Source organism: Bombus pyrosoma, linkage group LG15 (assembly GCF_014825855.1).
Source record: "Bombus pyrosoma isolate SC7728 linkage group LG15, ASM1482585v1, whole genome shotgun sequence".
NCBI lineage: Eukaryota > Metazoa > Arthropoda > Insecta > Hymenoptera > Apidae > Bombus > Bombus pyrosoma.
This window is the reverse complement of record NC_057784.1, coordinates 1574870-1597490: the sequence shown is the minus strand read 5'-3', so window position 1 is coordinate 1597490 and position 22621 is coordinate 1574870. Positions and strand designations below refer to the sequence as shown.

The window sequence follows — 22621 nt, the reverse complement described above, 5'->3', positions numbered from 1 at the left end:
TACTATTCCATCGTTTGATATTATGAGCGTCAAATTATAGATCAAAGCAGACTGTACTCTCTAACCAAAGAAATTGATCTTTTACTCCAAATTTTTGAAATTTTAACCTTTTGCAATTACTTCAAGGATAAGCTTCTCGATTACCATTAGCTATGCCTCTCCTCGCAGCGGAATACTATTGTAACATTTTCAATGCAACGGAATATTAATTATCGTGATTCGTGCTCCTGCTCCAATAAATGAGAACGACATTACTCTATATCAATAGTTTCCGAACGAGTGAACGCGCTCCTTGAGGAGAACCGGGACATTCTGGAAGGATCGCGGCGCATAAATCTTCTCCCGCTCTGGATCCATGAATTTTCTATCAACGTGGAAATTCTTCCGCTATTAGGTCCTTTATTAGAGTCTTCGGACGATGATAAAGAAAAAGCCCGGGGCCACCCCGACAGTTTTCCATCGAAAGTCGAAAATAATACACGATGTCGCGAAGTTGCGGCAGAAACTTGCCGCGTCCAGAGGAATAAAATTTAATCGCGCCACAATGGCGAACTTTGTCGTCACAACTTTCCTTCGCACTCATCGCGATCAATAACTCGTCGCAGTGTTGTTCCGCGCTTTTCGATCAAGACTTTCTGAACACAACAGAGGAGAAAAGTGTATTGCAACAGAGCGAAGATAAAAGCAGAAAATAGAAATAATAACACGACAAAAAAAGAAAAAAAAAAACACGGAGGTCGCTACATAATTTTGTTTTTATTTTAAAAGAACACGTGGATTTTTCTTCGGTACGATCGCTGCCATTAAGTTATTTCGAATGGAAATAATGTCGCGACAGAGTGGAAGCATGGATAACGAGATTCAAAGCAGTAGCACGAACAGGGCGCTGCTTCCGTCTACGTTCAAGCAAAAGTAAAGGAGCGCTTGAACCTTGGTGAACGGCGAACTACTCGCTACATTCGCGATAAATATCTCTGCCGTTCGTTACGTAAGTGCAGGGACCACGAACGCATCACGAGCCGAACTTCCACGACACAGTACTTTATCGTCATCGAAATGTCGTTTCCATTAACGGCGACCAAGTGACTCTCGCAAGCGCAATTTTACCTTTCATATATTCTATCGCGCATAATTCGAGATTGCTGATCGTGTTCGCTAATATTTCCTCGTTTTTCCAAGTTGCACACGATATCTTTTCGATTCAATATCAGCATTGGTAATTTATCGTTTCTTGCAATAGAATAGAGTTACAGTAGAATTTACCTGATGAAGAATACTCTCAATTTCCAATGATTTCTATAAGATCGAAATATATTTTAAAATCTAGTCCAATATTCTATTCAGAATATTTAAATAAAATATAGGTCATATTAATTAAAATCCTGTAAATATAAAGTTGGAAAAATAAAAATAGTAAAAATGTTTTATAGCAGGGAATGACCGACTTGCTCAGCCACGCGCTCGGTTCCAAGGTTTTAGAGTAAATCCCTGCTATTCCTCACAGTCTTCTTACCAAAAAGCACCTCGCCTTCCGCACATTATAGTCAAATCCTTCAGGATCAATGGTCTTCGAGGCAACGCAATATCTGCTTGCTTGCTATCTCTAAACTATCTCATACATCATTCAAAACAATCAACGTGCGAGGCTCTCAAAAGCCAAACCGACCATCTTCACCTTTCGTCAAAGTCTAAATTTTATTACAAACAAAAATACGTAGAAATTCACGCAGTAGCTCGAGCAAATTATCGCCTGCAGAAAAATATTACAAACGTAAGAATTCGTCCAATTGTCTTCTCTATCCCCCTTATTGTTCGTCATGTTATAGAACACAGAAAATCGTGTATACTATCTCCTCAACTTGAGAGGTTGTCATTATTCTACGATGGTTTCATAAGCATCCTTCATACGTGTTTGGTTTTGACACCGATGACATAATGCAAGGAAATTTCACACCTTCGTAACATGACCAGACAAATTTTGTTCCATCTGCATGTCGCAAGCGATATACGTAACATAGCATTCGTATCTTTCTCCGAGTGAAATTGAGATCGGTTCGTACGAAAGGACATATCGAAGAGCATCTAAAATGGCCAGCAGTTTTAACTCTCTAAGAATAGATATAGCTACAGCGCCAGGATATAAACTATCAATACTTCCGAAATTACGATATAAGTATTTAGTTACTGGAATACCGCGAGGGTAGTAACGTAGTATCGAAATTAATTTTGATCTTGCGTGTATACTGCTGAATAGGTCACGGTTAAATCACGGTATATTTGGTACAATTATTTATTGCTTAGCCGAACATGTGTATGATATTTGAGTTATACTGGCGGTCTACAAGAGCATAAATGTAACGCGTGTAATGCACGAGGTTATTTCATATTAACCATGCAGTTGCGACCACGATTCTCTTCTACATTACGACCTACAACCATGAAACAGCTTTTGTCCAAACCATCGATCGTAGTTGGCAAACCGCGACAACAATAATTGTTAATTTAACAAATAGAGGTATGTCATCGGGTAAACAAGATTGAAGATCGCGCTCGAACTATGCGTGCGTGACCGTACGTTAAATTTTGTAGAGCCTTCTCCAAATTGAAAAAAATACAGATCAGAATTCATAGTTTTCGAAATTTCCTAACAACTTTTCTTATTTTTGCAAAATCTGTCCATCTCGAAGAATAAAGGAAAGCACTCGCAATTACATTGAAACCCTTTTACTGCGAAATAACATGACGCGTCGCGACATTAAAAAAACAGTTGTCATACGTGGATTGTATAGCGCGTTCTAAAACAGGGAATACATAATTATTCGTCGTAACAATTGCAAGTCTTAATAATTTGGACGTTTACCATTCGTTTGTCATCGCTTTCTTGCCGCATGGTACGTAACTTATTTTTGATAATAAGAGGCTATTTTTCATTCGGGATATTAGTATTGCGGATAGAATTTCTACGTCCATAGTCCTCCATAGCCGCGAATATCATAAATAGCAGCGTTTTTATAAAGTCAAGAGACGATAATCCGCAAGGTCGAGAAATTTCACGTAGATAATTCTTCATTTTTACTTTTAAATATCATCAAATGCGTCAAACCCGTTCAGATATCGTCTATTCTTTCCCTATACCTATTAAGCCATGCGCTAAGGGCGCATGGAAGGGTGTCCATGATACCATAAAAGCATGCTGATTGGAAATTTCCTACGCTAGATGGGAAACGAAAGCGATGGAAACCCTGATGGAAAAATCGACAAAAGATTGGTTGGAGTGAAACATTTTGGAATTATTTTGAATCGTTAAAAAGGCATGTTTCTTGGAAATCTTTTACGATTCCATTAAATCTTCAGTGAAACAGGTAAAAGATAGCTAGGAGCCGTTGGTAATTCATATTTTCGATGAACGACGAAACTTGTCGTGTATTTATCCACGAATTTCCAATCAATATCTGATATTTCACGCCTCGTGAAACAAAACGCCTCGCCCTCACCCGGTAATTTTCCTCCCGGACTTTCTTGCAGCAGCGGCAGATCCGCAAGCTTCTTCCACCGCAAAGAAACAACATAGAGCCGTACACTTTGTTGTTAAACAAACACGTGCGCTTAAACTTGATTTACCGCGCTTTAATTTCCTTCACGACTAAATTCGTTTTAACGCTTCTTTCGGTTTCTTTACCTACAAACAGACAATATCAAAAGGATGTTAGGAAGAGATAGAAGATACAAGTGTCCGTCTGTCGTGACTTGGTTCGAAAAGTATCAAAAGTGATTATTGGATAGCCGATAATGTTAGAGCTGGTGACACGTACCGTTTATTAAGCTTATCGAGACGGAAACGAGTGAAAGACGAGATGGAAACGTACACAAGTGTACGTGCGTTTATCGCGTTGTTAGTAAGACGATAAGAACAATCATGAGTTATGCGATCGGTACGTGCATGTCCACGAGTAATTTCGCTGACTTCTCGCAGCTGTATAACTCGTTCGTACACGCGCGCAAAGTCCGCCGAATACTTGATCTATTACATACCTGAAAACCTCTCTAAATACGGATCGCCTAAAGTTACCAGTTCATTTTACGTGAAACATGAAACAGCTGAAAAAGTTACGGACACCAATCAATAGATTCGAATCCTGTACGTTCGTTCCATTCACTGGCCGTAAATATCGCAGCTGTCGAGACGGCGAAATGGTTTTTTTTTTTCTTTTTTCTTGCACCAGATGGACGAACGATCGCGCTTTCGTCTTCATTTTCTTTTCCTTAACGCACTGTTCGTTTCTACCAGCTGGCAATTTGCAAATAGTCGTTTTCGTAATAACACCTTACACAGTCGACTATTAGCAAGTTATAATGTCTAAGCAATCATGGAATCTTCGCCGAACTTCTCTAACGATGCCACGAATCGAGATAGCTTAAAGAGGTAATTTTATTTTTATTTTCCGTCATTTCTCGCTGCGATTTAGTTAAATAGTCTTCCAGTTGAATTCAGTCGGGTTGCTTGTTTTCTTTCTTGACTTTATTGTCCACCTTCGTCGTCACGGAAAATAATTCGATTTGAATGAAATTCTAGGTTCCGAGTTTCGCAACAGCTTGGAGAAAACGTCGAAGATGTTAGATATTTCTGTTAAAAATTCTTACGGAAAAATATCGATTCTTGAGGAATACGGATTTTAAACGCGAGAGAACATTTAGCTTTGCTTCGTAGTGAGCTATTTTTCCAAGATAAAAGTTCTGTCTACGAACCGTGTAATCAGACAGAAGAGTTTTTAATGGAAATTTTTTCTGCAAGTTAGTTACCTCGTAACCACAGCCATTTCTGTATCTTGTTGGAAAGACGTGTTATCTTTCAAAAAGAATATACAACGAAGTTTCATTGTGGTTGATAGCATGGTTGTGACATCATCATCTTCAAAAATTGTGCTGCAAATAAAAAGTTTCGCAACATCGTATCAGCGCAAACCACGAATAATTTATGGACAATTCGTTTTTCTGTTTTATGTAGCAAGAAGAAGTTATTGTCAAAGATGTTGGTGTCGTCGATATTTCCTACAACGCAGTAAACTTTATTCCAATGATTTACCATCATCGTAATGTTTGTCCGTAACGAGCAATAAAACTTGCTAACGCGTTATAAAGGTAATCCAACATTAAAAGTAATATTTCCAAATTGCAACGTTATAAGGCTAATTTGCCGCTTGGATAGAAGGGTCGATGTATAAAGCATAAGGGTGGTTTTCAGAGTTTCCCGATACTCTCACACACACACACCATTATGAACCTAATTGCGCGACCGATCTCCGCATGTACGACAGTTCGAGTACACTCTCAAAGGATCGAATCCCTTGACGATAGCACCAAACAACGGAACTTCGGACACTCGCTTGTACGGAATGTATACTTGTGAAACTCAAAATAAAATATCTCGCACACTACTGACGCATAATAATGCAACTCTCGTCTCGTTCTTAACTTCTTCTGAACGCGTAATGAGTTTTTCTTTTAGAATTATGCTTTAGAATTATGCTCATATCATTGAACAGAAAGAAGATGTTTACCTTTTTTTTTGAAACGCTAATCGTCTTTATAAAAGAAATGAACAATTTCCTAAATTATTAAACAGTCTGAAGCAATCGCATTTACCGAACCCCATTTATCCGTTATTTTAAAACCTAATTCCCTTTGCCTTGCTTGTCATGAATTAACAAAGCGTTATAAAGCAACAACAATCGACGATTTGGTTCGACCAAACACCGTCGATTCTTTCGTTCGCAATATTTCATGACTTCGCAGCGAACAGTTGCCGGCTGACTTTTAACTTCAAACGATGCACTCGTTGCGCCTCTATAACTTAGCGTGAACCAAAATTTACGTTTCAGTGGCAGCATTATTTATCGGGCGATCGAAGCCAAGCGTACTACACAGAGACCGAGGTTTATGACTTCTTCTCTGCCATACGAACCGTTCGAACTGCTAAGAAAACGTACACCTCTACCATTCGTACTTGTATGTTGCAACACGTGCGGTCATCGTAAACGCACGTTGCTGCAAACGTTTCAAGCATGCATATCGAACCGATTTTCACGACACGTTGACACGCGTATTTGATTTGCATATTTTTGGATGCTAATATGCAGACGCATTTAACCGTAAAAGAGAATGTAACGCTTTCACAGAAACGTCAAATTGACGTACCTTTGAAAAAATATTTTCTATCGATTTATTTGAGTTTCTGAACCAAGATTATATAAATCAATCGTAAAAGGAAGATATATGAATGCGCAACAATGTGTACTAGTTATCTTATTTCGTAATTCACAAATATCGGATATTTTTATAATTCACGAATTATGGAATTTGCAAGTTGTATTAACAATTGAATTTATCGAGTTACACTAATATTTACAGACGAAGGATATCCTTATAGGCGCCAAGTAGAGAGAAAGCACCGACCAAGAAATTATTTTAAAATTCAACTATTCCCTATCTTTCGCTTCGTTTCGAACAAATGATAAAACTAATAAGATAAAATAGAAAAAATTCGTGAACGACCAGCATTCGTTAATTTACATTGACGTAATATCGGGGACAAAGTTGGGCAATTTCCAGGCGAATTAAATCGCCGATATCCGTATTCGCTCTAATTAAAATATTGGAACGCGCGAGAATGATTAAACTAATATCTCACGGGTTCGACTGCTAACCGGCTGACGCAATTTAAATACCAAAAACGCGCTTTGACGCTATTAGTTTACAAACCCCATTTATCTCGAACGCCGCGTGCACACGAGCGGCTGCAACGTGTGTATTGAGCACATCACGCGGTGTACCGGTGCATATGAGATATCAAAGTAAATTGACACAGCTTTACTTGACAACCAGCTAAAATTGCTAAACACTTTCTACGCGTTTAGCCATGCGCCTGTATAAACAACCGAATATATTTACATTGCAGAATAAGTTCTCCCGCAGGATCTCTCCATTCCCGAAACGACGAGTGCCCCTACAAAATGGAATGGAATGGAACTACGCGACATTGTTTGCGCGATACCACCGAAACATGTCTGTAATCATACATATTTCACGCGTACATCGAAGCAGTATTACGTTCACATCGTTAAATAATAAATAAAGTTGATTAATAGCACTCTGTGGCGTTACTGTTAAAGCGTAACTCGACTCTGTAATGTTCAACACGTTGACTGTTGCGTGAATTTTATATAGCCGCGATAGATTGAAGTATACAACGCTATAACATTTAATTTTTGCAAAATTTTATATCGTATTTGCGCGTATTTTTCTCCGACAATGTCATTTAAATCATTCGCATCGTTGACAAATTTTTAGTCCATGAAATATATCTTGTTTTAATCACCCTAAAAAATGTAGTGAAAACACCGCGGTCATCGATGATCAGCGTGGCGGTCAGCGTGTTAATACGCGTAACGCTTTACCGTTCAAATTTAATTTTAACCAGTAAAAATTCATTTCAACAGAAAACGCTCGTACAACTTTATTAATTAGTCGTCGTCACAGGGAGACATCACGTTTTTCCATTCACAGTTTCATCGATATATTTGCATTTAATGAAGAATATCGGTTCAAAGTGGCAATGAAACGCGCGCAGAAATGGCAGATGACGTGGGACGAACACGGGAAATCAATTTCCAAGGCGTGAACGGGGACAACAATTCAAGAACTTTCTGCAACGAGTGCAACGCTTGTAAATGTACTTCGACAAGCGCGTGAATGGCGATTCTCGTCACGTGTGCGGCAACTCGCGCGCGCATCAAGCCGCGCACACTCCGATATCGCGTAGGGGTGGCCAGGGGTGGCCTGCCGGTTACCGAATAAATCATTGCCCGTGAAAAATATCCCTGGACCCTTGGGTAAACGACGGAACGACGGCCCTTTGTCGCGAAACCGCGAAACTTTTCAATTGAAAGTCGAACCAGATGCAACACCGTCCTCCCTCCCTTTTCTTCCGCTTCTTCTCCTGTTACTCGACATTCTCGCGAAATCACTTTTTATGCATGAACCGAGAGATTGAGACGAAGATTAATCTTCAAATGACAAAACGAACATCGGAAACGGTGAAAAATTGAACAACTTTTTAATTAGTTCTCCACTGAAATGTAATTAACCCTGCTGCATTCTGCCTGCCATTTACGATCCAACTGTATTTTTCGAACGCTAAAAGATACTCCAGGTTTGAACAAAGTATCAACAAATTCTATTTGACAGACAATTTTACGTTGAACACTTCGAAAAGTTCAAAATATTTTTCGTTTGCTAACACGAGAGCAAGATTGAAATATAGAAATAATCATCGATTTCACACGTTTGAACGTAAGTATATTAGCTGTGACGAGTTTTATCGCCATTGTATCGAGTGCGATTGGACATCTGTAAGAAAACTGCAACCCCATAAAGGAGGGAGGGTTACGAAGCCATCTGCGCTGATTATGGTTGACGAGGGAACTCAACTGCACTTTCAGCTTAATGTTTGTCCTACACAAAAAATACCCGATCGTGTAGAAAAAAAATCGCGAGAACACGTCGATCGAGCGTCTGTTTGAGAATATAAAACTGGATATGTCAGTAAAGTCGAGAACTATTTATGAATCTTTAGTGTCACATCAAACGCGATTCACAGTTTACCGTGCTTTGGATAACGTAGTGTTGCAATTTCACACATGTGCATATACTCAGCCGCCTTCGCTTCAAAGGTGTACGTGCTATTGATTGTAAGTACGCATTCTGATAACTAAATTGCCTCGTATGAGACCTTGCCTCTTGCCATGCGACGAAGTAAACATTGGGACCACATTAAAGTCATCGTACGTGCAGACTTTTGCCACATGCAGGCAAATTTCTATGTACCACGTATCCTGATCTACTCGATGCTCTAGCTAATAGAATGTATGTCAAATTTTCGCTCGATCTAAAATTTGCTGCATAATAACTTATTAGATCAATTTATTTCGCAGAATTTATAAAAAAAAAATGCAGTGCAATGCAATAATAGTAATTACACAAAGGCAATGGAATAAATTCAGGCGCAAAGTAAAACAGAGACTAATTAAATGAAAAAGATGTGTGTGTATGTATGTAATAGATAGAATTCCTTTGAAGCAGTTAAATTAAATTCCCTTGTACAAAAGCAAATAATGGAATAATAAGAACATTCGAACATTAAGATCTGGCTGCATATTGCTAATTATATCCATTATGCGTATGCTAATTTTGTATACATATCCATATATGTAGAGAGAGAGAGAGAGAATAAAAAGATGTCTTTTTTCTGTTTATGTAATAACTATACAGGCATATTGAATTACTAAGAAAATAAAGAAAGTATGGAAACGGGCGACAAGCTCGGTTCATTTAAAATGGCTAATGTATACAATTGATTTCGCATCAACGAGATACGTCGATTAATGTCAATGTAAGCGATATTTAAGCTAATTGCTGAACCAGCCAAACCAGTCCTCGGTCAATGCTCAGAGCATCGTTCTTCCATTATGCAGTTAGTATAAAGCAATTAAATTAAACAGTTGATACGATCGATCCAGATTGTTCAGGTGTCAGGTTATCGATGTGCATGACGCAAAGTGGGATAATATACGTATAGAGTAAAATCGTGGGTGCCATTGTGCCTGACCTGGGGCAAACATATACTCAGGTATGTATATAAATTGCGCACCTCGACACATGCCGTTAATGGCTGATTGTCTCCTTTTCTCTTCTATACTTTCACAGAAACAACGAGCCAACGCTTTCGATAGAAAAACTCGACGCATTCGCAAAAACTTTAAACCGAGCATAAACTAAATGCTAAAGTAAATCGGGAAAAAACTGTTCGTATCCTATTTTTTGCCTTGGGCGCGCGAGATATTCGCGTACTATATAATCCCATAAATTGATCGAATTTTAATAACGAACACTTCGATATTGTGCCAGGTAATATTAAAATGTTTCTGTTTTTGTTCCTACTTTGAAAGTTATAACAATACTATATTTTCCGTTACACGCGAATGCAACATTTTTATATATTTTTTTATGCCGTTTCCGATAATACACGTTTGAATTAAAAGTATTCTTTTAATGCATTCGAAAAATATTATAAACCTTCCGTTATACGAAACTTTGTCAAGACGTTCCAAAATGTGTTACTGTATTATTTAACACCTCGAGTTCGTATCGCGAGTCTGACTCGTCATCGTAATACCTACGATGTACAAAGATAGTGGCAATATCGTTGTGTACAAAGTATACGAATGACGAGATAATCTGAATTAAATCGTACATCAAGGGGTTAAAGACTATAAATTGTAACGTTAAATAACTGCATCTTTGAATTTGTTGCCTTAAATGAATTTGCTGTGTATAATGAAATCCCATTATTCGTACATAAACGTTAAAATACCTTAAATCAATTTACTGGTGGTAATGTCGAAGAACAATGTAATAATGAAAACAAGTCGTAATTTACGCTACTCTTTATTAACGATCATTTGCATACCATTACTACGTTTAATGCTTCGTAACACGGAGAGTTCTTGAAAAAATGTTACGTACCTTTGTGACGATTATCGTATTTTAACTAACGTAAGTATAATTTACAGTTATACGTAACAAGTAATGTCGTTTCATTCGACTGAGATGTTTATTGTACTATCATTTTTCAAATTTAAACAAAAATGTAAAGACACTGCTCAAATAATGAAATTTAAAACGAAGTTATGTTTTATGCCAACATAATGAACCGAAGTGACGAAATTACATTTATAAATAAAATGATCTTTTTGTCGAAAAGGTTAATTAAAGCAACTGTAACCCTCTGCAACACATACACGTCATTTCGAAAGATAAATGTATTTGGAAGCAATTTCAAGTAAAATCACCGTTATTTCGTGATTTTATTTCCAATGATAAAAGCAAAATCCCATAAAAGAATACCGCATCATACCGGTGAAACATTAATCTGGAAAGTCGATGTTATAGCCGACGAGTTTACTATGAAACGATGCAGACAAAACCGAAACTCGGACATTGAAGTACTATCCAGTATCAAAAAGAAAAAAAAAAAACGAATCTGAAAACGAGAAGAGGTACACGCGAACCAATGCTCAAACGTTGCTTTAAGCCATTTGACTGCGATATTTTACACGGTTTACGCACGACAGTACAAAGAAATGTAAAAATCGCAACCGCATGCAATTCAACGAAGCATGTATATTTGGACGGTCGCAACAACTCACGAGGACTCGCACACGCAACGTGAAGTTTGTTGCAATTTTTTATTCGTACAGAAGTGTCTCGTGGAAACAACAATGACACGCGAAATGGTCCTGAAAACGAACACAAACAGTACTCTACCGCCGTACTAGGTACGCAATGCTACACTTCCTGAAAGATTTATGCCCGCTCCATGTGCGATTTCAGCATTTCCAGCCAGTTGCAAGGTCCAGTGAATCGCGTCTAACCAAACTATCGATAGACGAACCCGGGTTTGAATCGAAGAATCCGGCGAATAAAAATTCAGCGCACTTACCATTACGTTAAAGATGCGACGTCCCTCATGCTTCGGCGCCCGATACAAGCATTCCTTCACAGCCGGGCGACGTCTCCGCTGAATACACGACAGCCTGCACTTTGCACCAATTCATACTAAACGCACTTTCCCGAATTGCTCCCTTCACACACCGTTCATCAGAATTCCTTCGAGTACACTGACTAGGCACTCTACGACAAATCGCCAACAAACCGGCAGTGAGACTGTAAATCTTGAACACGATCGAAACAGGGATTCGAACGCTCGCTTGAATACATTCGACCGAATAGACCTTTACGCACTCGCTCAATCGCCACGTTTCAATTACCTTCTATGCTCGTAGAAAGTCGCAAAATTACAGCGAAGAACGAATAGAGATACACTCGCCATGGACACAGACGGACACTATTTTATTCTTTACTACATCGACTCGTTTAGGACGAACGACAGTCAAACGTAGAAAAAGATCGTCGTGATAGTTGTAACGATTCGTACGACACGTTGCCCTGTCATGTTCGCGGAATGATCGCGGGAAGCATCGACGAGCGATAAGACATCCGCAAAATGATTGCACGATCGCTGGGATTTACACTTCGTATCAACGCGAAGCGACGGCAACGACACAAAACTCGCGATGAGATCGGACGTTTCCGCGAACGTGACTTGTTTTCGGACAACAAAACGTGACGGAGCCACGCGAAACGGGGTGGTTAGAGGTAACAGGGTGTAACGCACACGACTCTCCAGCGGCAGTTGACGCGACACTAGAGAAAATCCGAGTTCGCTTGCCGCCACCGGATGCCAGACGCCGGACGCCTGCGCCCTTTGCCATCGCCTCCACGAGCCACGAGATTTCGAGCAATCGACGCAACGCGCCAGTTTAGCTCACGATCATTTCGCAAACGGATGTACCGCCGACCCGTCGAATATCATTAGCTTCTTTGTTTTCCGCCGTAACATCCCCGACAGTCGATAGAATTTCACGTCGAGGTTACAAAGGCATTACATCGAGATTGCAATTCAGACTTTTTCCATACCATCCAAACAAGAAATTTCGGTCTTTCGAGTTTACTTCGAATACTTTTCTTATCGTATTATCGATGCGATATTCCTTAACGCTTGAAACTGTTTCAGACGCGCCCTCAACACGCAGACCGCAACATCTACGAAACATCGGTCACGACGAAATACAACGTACATACGATTTCTGCCGTAAAAACCGATAACATGACAATCGAGAAGAAGTAAAATAAAAGTCAGAAACAAACCATTAAACTTTGTCAACAAAAAGGTTTTCTGATACTTTATCGTAGCTTCTAAAGAGACGAATAAGCTTAGGCGATTTTGTACCTCAAAAATGAAACAAAAATTTGTAAAATATAGTTACATCATACATCGAATTATTTCTGGTGAACATTCTGATTTACACATCTCGTATATACCATATCTACTTGAAACGAATCTGCGTTAAACGAATAAAATCGTTCACTGTAACTACAATTGATTAAAACGGTCTTCAGAAATGTTTCAAATGAATTTTTTAGGAATTCTATAGCTAACGAGCTCTTCCATAGGTACTGATAATATTCGCAAAGTAGTATAATCGTGGGATTACGGTTAGATGCAGGCTCTTGGTAACGAGCATGGGTTAGTCAGGTCGAGTTCGGCACAGATGCAGATAATGGAATCGTAATGCTATCGGCTGATCGATGATAATTCTACATCGTTCAATGGAAAGCTTGTGGTCTGTGAAGTATAATGAGCACACGAGAAATAGTAAGCTTCTGTGATTAACAAGCTTGGCACAACGTTTCTCTCGATGCAATGGTAATTTTGCACTGATCGCTTGGAATCGTATGACCCGCGAGATAATTCTACTATAGTGACAACTATTTCTGAAAATTATTGCCATGCAGCGTTAATGCTACATATATTAGTACTTTACAATAAATTTCAAATAATACCCGGGACCCTTTTTACACGGTGGATGCGTACACTGCACAAAACAGCCGTAAAAAGGTCGTGAAACAATTTTGTAACAAGGCGTAAAACTTACTCATAGTCATTCTCTGTTATATCGCAACATGTTTTCTTATTACTTGAAAAAAATCGAATTTCGTTGCTCGAAATATTCTTCGTTCGATCGTTTCGTATCAGTATCGTTTTGTATTGTATCATCGTCTATTTCGTTTCTTCTTTTAATAATTGTCTAACACAAACCGTACGAGTTTTTCGATCCCTTTGAACTCGTGAAGAACGTTCAAGATTAATAACATTTGCAGTAAACAAAACTCGTTGAAAACATTTCATAACTGTAACCAAAACGTGTTAAATAAACCGTGTAAAAGTAAATCGTGCAAAAAAGGTACCGTGTAATAAAGATACTGTATAAAAATGTCCCAGGTATATTTATAGTTATGGACATATTAATTAATGGAAGAGGTATTTATATGCATCTACGTGTATCTCCCTTTCTACGCAAGTTTAATAATATTATGGAATAAAGTTTAACTAGTTTATAAGTTTATGTTTAACTTTTTACAAATTTCGCTATGTACTTGTAGATTTGCCAGATTTAATTTCATTACAGAAATCAACATCTACGTGTACAAGGTTGCAAACTGCTGTTGCTTGGTAATGCATCTGTTTTGAACAGGAGTAAACAAACTTCTTACTCAAACTAGTATTCTTGTTGGAAATTATACTAAATTACACTATCACACAAATTGGAAATTACACTGTTACAATATCAGATTCAATCAGAAATTTCCTTATATTCCGTACTGTAACACGGTAACGTTACAATTTCATCCATTTCAGATAAAATCATGCTGCCAGAACCTCGTAATTTGTACTCGTAAAACAATACTTGTAACAATGCTGTACATTCCGTAAAAAGATATAATCAATTTTTACCTAATTTTCGTGAAATGAAAACATAAATTGCGGAACTCTGAACTGACCAAACTGACGAATTACTGTTACTATTTAAACAGCATCGATTTCTGCCGCATTTTAACATAAAAACAACGTGAAACCAACAGGAAACACATGTTACATTACGTAAAGGAGGAATTTTATAATTTGAATACTTTGTTTATGTGTAAAACAATTTCGTGTTCGCACTAATGCAACGAAGGCTACAGAATAGGCCGGTCACATTCATCTTTCTGTTTATTGTGTATTCGCTGCCAAGGAAGAGGTAACAAACTCCAACGGAATTTCATTGGATGGAAAAAATCGAATACGTGTAATGTACCAGTTGGTGAAAATAGAGGGATAGTTGAAAGGAAACAATGACAACGCGTTCACGCATTATTGTATTTACAATAGAACAGTATCAAGCCTGTCATTGATAGGTAGGGCAATTTACGTTTCACGGTTATGTCATTAGCCCGACATAAAAGCGATTACGGCTGCTTCGAATTGCCGGCAGTAAAACGAACTTCTGCTTTAATCTGACATAACATTACGGGCCATTGAATAGAACTGGGTGTTCCTCATTTCGCGAACGAGGAATATCGGCTGTTCGATTATTGCACAAGGATAAATTTGTCAACAATTGAATGCGACTATTCCCTCTCCCACGTTGAAATATTTTTCAACATCCTGAAATGCTCGTAGGGTTGCACAAATTTAAATACGAGGAAACGAAGGGACAATACGAACAATTAATTACTAAAATGAAAAATAGTAGGTAACATACGAAATATCCATCTTCTTTGGTTAAAATACAGTAGTTAAGAAACAATAAAATTTATATTATTTAGAAGTGCCTTCATACGATTACAAGAAAAGGAATAAGGGTGTGTAGAAATGCTTCTTGTAAACATTATAGTTCCATCGAAGAAAAGTACGTGGATATCGAGATTTTATCAACAACGATCTAAAAGGGAATTCAAATGTTCTATCAAGTTTCTTCTATTAAATCAGGCAACTTCCATTTGAAGAATATTATCGTACATTTAATAGTTGGAGTATATTTAAACTAGACATACTGTGCATGGAAAAATGTAAATATCCATTAAAATCGACTTTATTTTATTAGTATGATGCCATATTTTTCGACGTTCGCTGATACAAAAGGCGATACAGCTCGTGGCAGCCATGAGCTGTATTGAGTCTGTAAGGAGTTAAGATTACGGCGAAAAGTTACTTTAAATATTAGAGGTTCCTATCTTTCCGCCTCTTGCAGGGTTTCTACAAAGTTTATTACGACCCGTAATCCCTTTTCCCTTTTACGACAAAGTTCGCCTAACGGAGAACGATGACGTCGTTTAAGCCGGCAAAGCGTCGTATCACACAATGGTTTTGAGTAGAAAATTCGCTTTCTTAACGATTCTCCGTGTAACAAAGTTACGAGCCTACGCGTGTGGCCGCGTTAAATCCTTCGAATAAGATATTTGTACCATAACGTTGGATAACGAGAAGGCGAAATAGATCATTTCATGGGCAAATCGTAGAATCGTAGAAACAACCTGTTTTCTGCTCTCGTTTTAACGTCACATTTTATCACAGACGATAATACAAGTACCAAATGACCAACGTGCCAAAGAAACAACCAATGACCCGTGCTTCTCTTTCTCGTCCGCTAGCATTTGTCTGGATTAGCTGCCAAATACTCTCTAATTTCTTCTATTATCTCTGTAATACGCGGCTGATAGGATTTCATAATGCGGCATTGATTTTTAACGAGATCGCTGCGTTGATCACCGTACACCACGTACTCCAGTTGATCGGTAGATCCTATAAAATATTCTTCCACCGCTTGTCGCGTTAGCAACATTATTTGCATGTTAGCGACCGCATATGCCAATGCCAGGCCTTGAGTGTCCTTGCAGCTCTCAATGAATTGCGCGCGAGGCAAGCAATCCTCAACATCGAGACCTTCGGCGGCCAATTCTTTCTTCATGGTGTCGCAGTAAACGTCGATAAGCGACTCGTTGCATCGACGTCTAGTAGCACGATCGGTCGACAACAGGAAACAGATCACAAAATCGATCGCCGGCGGAGAGTATCGCAAGAATTGAAAGTCTATCAGGTAACACCCGATCGATTTACCGCTAGAGTCTTTCTTGAACATGATATTATTTGGCCATAGATCCCGGTGACACATCACGTTTCTGAATTTATTTGACGTCTTCAGCAATTCTGGTAACCTCCGTACCCACTTGGTTATCCAATTCTTAATAAGAGTCGCCTCGTCGTCCTTCAGCTTCTCGTTCATATCAACTATAGTGCATGCACCTTTGATGCACGAGGAGAGATACTTCTGCGCCGCCGACTCGCTCTCGATGAAAGCCACCTCCTCCAGGTACTTCCTGTAAAGGTCAAAAATCGTTTGACCGGTACTACGGCGAAGCTTCTCGTCCAGGATCAAGGATCTCGAGTGTAAGACCGAGATCGTCTTTGCTACTAGAATACAGTGTTCATCGTCGAACGGCAGATATTTGTCCAGGTTAACGTATCCGTTTTGCCTGGCGTCCTCCAAAACTATTATAACGTTATTCTTGCCGAAATAGTAATCGGGCAACCATTTGGGACCGCTTCCTGTGCCCATCTTCGGCACTATCTCGCTATAGACAACGATCTCCTTGTTGAACGTATTGCTGCGGACTAGAAAATCGTACTGTGGACTGGTGGTCGGTGGCGGTGTCTTTGCAAAGAATTTGAAATGCTTCGATTTGTCATCGATTTTCACCGTAACGGAGAGAGTATAGTACAAGCCCAAGAAACCATTTATCTCCCCTAAGTTATCCAAACTCCAATGTAAAACGCGAAAGTTATTCGAGAGAAGTTTTCGCTCGACGATCTTATTGATGTCGGAGTCGGACAGAAGAGCGACTGGTTTCTCTTTGACGGAGCAGACCTGCGACTTGGTCGAGTCGGTCAAACAGCAAGACGAATCGGCGCTAATCGTTGCCATGTCGAGGGACCACGTTGAAACTGTCGCGACGGAGGCTGTACCAACATTTATATACGATTCCTGTTCGCGTTTGTCGCTTTTGTGGGATCGTAAATAAGCATCTTGAAGCATTTGAGGGAACGCTGAGAAGTGATACTTTGACAAATACGGAGTCCGCTATCAGCGACACGATTAAGAGCCAGTTAAATCACAGGTGCCATCCGAGGAAGGAGCGAAGATGCGAGTAAACGATTCGATAAAACGTCGCCGCGACGAACAATCCGATTGTAATAATTTATACATTCTGCAAATTTGTCGGACATACCTTCTAGACGAGAGGAAACGAATTAAATGATTTATGCCTCTGCGCGAAAAAACATAATAAGACTGCGATAACGTGCGTGCACGAAATGAATAATTGGTACGCCGAGGTTTTAGAAGCAGCAGTTTCGATTGCACAAAAATGCCGCAACCAACAAAGTTTCACAGTCAAAAAACGAGATACGTACTCGTGAAACGAACTTTTCTCACGTCGATTATGTGATTTAACGCATTTCTTTTGCCACACTTTTCGTTTAATTTAACGCGTTTCTGCGGCAAATGATATCCTACTTCGTAGATAACGCTTAATCTGCACGGAACTTTACGATCATTATTTAATGCTTGAGAAAGTACTAAAATGACAGTTTGCATGACAGTAATTACGACGTAACTGAATGTTTGACAACAAAGAAAGTTTGCCACGACATTATCGTTTGATTACTTCTTTTTATGCAAATAAGATAGCAGAGTATTTATAGAAGCTCAGAACCCTTATAATTAGTAGGATTGCAAATCATTCATATCCAAACATGATATTTTCAAAATTCGTGATACACGTAAAATCATGAAAGTTCTATGGCTCGACAATGAGTCGAAAATCATGAACCGCGTTGGAGACATCGTTTTTAAGAAAATCGAATTTGGGTACGCGTTTGGATATTCGCAAATATTACGGTATTTAAATTCTTCCTATAATAACTTATTCTTTATGCGTATAATTATTACATAACCGTAGTTTGATGCATTTCATTAAACAAAACGTGCGAAAAATAAAACGAACGTTTATTGGACGATGAAAGTAACATTTTGACCGAACTGCGAGCTTTGGTTAAATCCTTTTTTGCAATTTTTACATACAAATTTATTAGAAAATTTCAAATGTTTGCGTATGTCCTAAACGTCAAAGTAAATTCACAGGTTTCTGAATTTGATGGAAATCCGAAAAAAAAGGTATTTATTGTATACTGTTGTTACAAGCACATTTATTGAACGTTAACAAACAAATATGTTTTTCGAAAAAGTAGCTTATAGCGATCTACAACGCATATACGCGCGCGCCTTCTGAAAAGAAGAACTTTTATACGTATAAAGTGAAAATGTCGCTGGCAATAAATGGATTATAGGTTGACAGATAGTTTCAAATTATTTGACAATATCAAAAGATAGGAACGTACGATATCTTGCGAGTTATAAACTTTATACCTTTGCTTCAACTTGTCGTTTTCAATTTCCGTGTGAAGTTCACAGAACGCATATAGAAGTTACTTAATAAAGCCAATGCTTAAGTGCATTTCACGAGGCATAGATCGTAAATCAATATAAAGAGGATTCGAATAAATATTAGGAGAGAATAAAATGGAAATGTCGACAAACGGAATATACTGAAACATAAAAAAATAAATAATAATAAATAAAACTTTTATTTTGTTCTTTTAATTTTGCGTCTAATGTCTTAATGTATATCAAATATACATTATAATATGGACTTTTATAATTATATCAACATTTAAATTAAGCAATTCTGCATCATCAAAATAAATACGTTTTGTTCCTCTTTCTTCGTTCCAATTAGCGTAATATGTAAATTCTAAACGAAAATTATTATCAATCAATTAAATATGATTTAATATGATATAAAGTATAATGCTTATTAATTATTCATTCATATTTGGCGCTCTAAAAAGAAACTTGACGTATACGCAATGTATTTTACCGCGGTTTGTAAAATTGTTAGAAATTAATTTAAACTTGCATTTTTGCTCGAATCTCTTGGGTAGATGGAAAGCATACAACGACTGATTTCTTTTGGGAATGCTGATCCTTAAGGGGTTAATGTCGGATGCGCTTCTAGTAATTCCAGCGTACGAATATGCGATTCGCAAAAAAAAAAAAAATATATAATATAGTTTTATCTTACAGTGCAATAGCAGCGAGTAGAAATAATCAACATTTTTGCAATGGACAATTTAGAGGAATATTATTTATACGCGACGATATTTTACCAGTTTTATTTTCATTTAAGATATTCAGGGGAATTTAATTGAGCATCATATAGAAACAATCAAAGTTGTTAAAATTCAATATTCACATTTCAAAACAATCGTTAAATGATTAATTGAGGGACTTATATCAAGTATCGAGTGTTGAACGCGGTCCGTTTTTTTTTTTTCACCCGCTAATAAAATTCAATTTATCGGTGATCGATCACTTGAATTTTTAACAAGTGAAATATAACATTTAAGTGAGGGGTAAAAAACGTAAAGCGAGGAGCGCGACGAATATGCTCTTCTGTTCAAGAGCAAAAGGGAAAGGACGAGAAACGAAGAAACGAAAAGATGAAGGGAGAAAGAGAAAGCGTTGAAGTCCATGGGGTACTATAAAACAATTCCAAAGAAACTTCTCTTCAGGAGTGTCGTAGTTGCTGAAATTTATTTGCGTTCGGAATACATCTAACTTCTTAGGAGAGCTACGTATTAATGAGGTCACATTCTAGATAACCCTTTCGGCTTCGTTACTTTACATTACCAAACGCAATTCGATTAAGCGTATTGCGGAGCTACGAAGGGTAGTGAACTTGCTAATATTGCCCTATGTACACGCTGGCATAATTATTGCTGATTGAGTTTTCGCTTGAGACGTTCACCCATAATTCCAGGTCGCAGTCGTTTTAATCACTTCTCGGTCGTATCGAAATGAGAAGAAGATAAGAATTCAGTCCCTTTAAATTAATCAGATAATTAAATCGTCATAACTCTTCAAGCTAAGACCCTTAAGGAGTATTGTTATATAGTGAAATTATACTTGTTTCAATTTTCAAGTGTCTTCTAATAATTGAAAAACTCTTTGAAAAACTAACTCCACAAATAGAAGTAGTTATTAATGGATCGCACTCTCAACAGTCTCGACCAATTCGTCGTACAAAGTGAACGAATCAAATCATAACTAACAAAAACTCGATTAAAAGTGAAATGAAATGATGAAATCAAAAACCATGGAGAATTTTGTTTGACTATCAAACATAGCATAGATGCACATCCATGACAAAATCATGCAGTTTGGTGGTCATTACCGATGAATTTAGATCGGCGAAGCGTGACTTTTTCAAGTAATAGATTCACTTGATCCCAACTTCGTTCAACTGCTATTATACAACAAATTTTCTAGCCGAGATGACTTTTTAATTGCCCGTTTGGTCACATAACAGCAACGAACGTATAGCAGCAGGCCAACAGGCAACTGCCAGTTATCGCGAGCTGCTCTCCATCTTTTTTATTCTGTTCTTCCGTGACGAAGTACGCGGGAATGGGCCGAAACAGAATTCTGATTAATTGACGTGGCTTTAATTAAACTTTTAATTAACGAGCCCAAAACAAAGAATCGAAAATAAGTGTTAGCCTGTCCCTGACCTCGGACGATTAACTAGAAACAATGGGGAAGTCTTTTCGGGCTACGATGAATACCGGTGGCCACGTTTATGCGCATAAATTTGCACAAAATCTTCTTCGATTAGCGGCCAACGTTTTACCCGTCAGGCGAACTTTCGCCGCCCGCTTTAAATTCGTGTCATTGGCATCGATATTCTGCGAATAACAATAATGAAACAAAATGTCAGAAAAATTCAATCACCGACGCTACGCACAACGGAAAATGCGTAAATATTATATGTATTCTTGGAAGTTGATATTTATTTTTAAATTGAAAGTAGCATTTTCATATATTTGATACAGACAGCGAATGTGATTCTTTCCCCAACGGTCTATTTTATTTGATTGAATAAAACTTTCTTTTGGAAAGAAAGTTCAATTTTATATTAATTTCGCAGAAATAGAATTGCAAAATTGCGAAATGAATTTCGTTTCGGCAGTTGTGTTTTTGTTAAAATTACTTTCACGGAATAATAACGCGATAGAGAATTACGATTACAGTAGGAAAGTGTTTCGCATTGATAATTCTATTTTGGCTTTCAATTTACACGTACATACTATATGTATGAAGAATACTGTGAATTATAGTTCCTTACTTCAGGTGCTTTAAGTGTTGCGATGCAGAATATCGTGGTCTACGGTAGACAAGGCATCAAAAGAGACGTCAATAAATTACCCGGGCTTTTTATTCAAGACAGTCGTACAAGGACAATACTTGACATAGAACGTGAGATTCGAAACAAGCAACAGCAGAATCTGTGGCCATCGATCGATGAATTCATCATAAATGTACTGCACACATCCAATCGCCAGGGTATGTGTGTTCTATGTTACATAAAGCCTGGTCGATTCGTTTCGATACTTTCTATACCGGCCTTTGAGTTTCAGCGATCTCTCGATACCTTGCATAAAACTTGAATCCAACTTGGTATGGCGAGATACGGAGGTATATATCCGATGTCTGCACCGTGTCTACATAAGTGCACGTACCTCTTTTCATGGTGTTTCTATCCTCATATCCGGAAATAGCAATCCCAGTATCGAGCAACTTTCCAGGACATGGCAGTAAAAACAGAAATATGTATATATGAAGACATAAGGCAGGATATATCTTTGAACTGTCAAAAATTGCTTATAACGTTCGCGAGAAATTTTAGATTTTGAAGTATCGCGATGATCAGATGAAATGTACTACTCACGAAAATATTCTAATATATTATAATTTCTCGCTAAATGTATGTATGCGATAAATGTCCTGTAACTTCTATATATAAATTTTCAATGACTCGTCGATTTTAAATTTTTCTATTACAATCCCGATAGTCGAGTCTCATTACGATGTCAACGAAATTTAAAGAAGATTTCTTACAATGCACAGAGCACATTCATAAAAGAATTCTGTGGTAAATGTTC

General features: G+C 38.0%; 2 protein-coding genes across 2 annotated transcripts in view; both read right to left on the bottom strand.

Annotated features, from left to right (window-relative positions):
• Positions 1–22621, bottom strand: part of LOC122575884 — a 188253-nt gene that overhangs the window by 151389 nt on the left and 14243 nt on the right. The gene's annotated exons all lie outside the window — the stretch shown is intronic.
• LOC122575474 lies at positions 15256–17498 on the bottom strand. The gene has a single exon (XM_043744478.1). The coding sequence runs from the start codon at positions 17481–17483 to the stop codon at positions 16149–16151; it is 1335 nt and encodes a 444-aa protein (XP_043600413.1). The 5' UTR covers positions 17484–17498; the 3' UTR covers positions 15256–16148.

Excerpts from the sequence above, each read along its gene's own strand:
- LOC122575474 (XM_043744478.1), bottom strand. The coding sequence starts at position 17,483 with ATGGCAACGATTAGCGCCGATTCGTCTTGCTGTTTGACCGACTCGACC.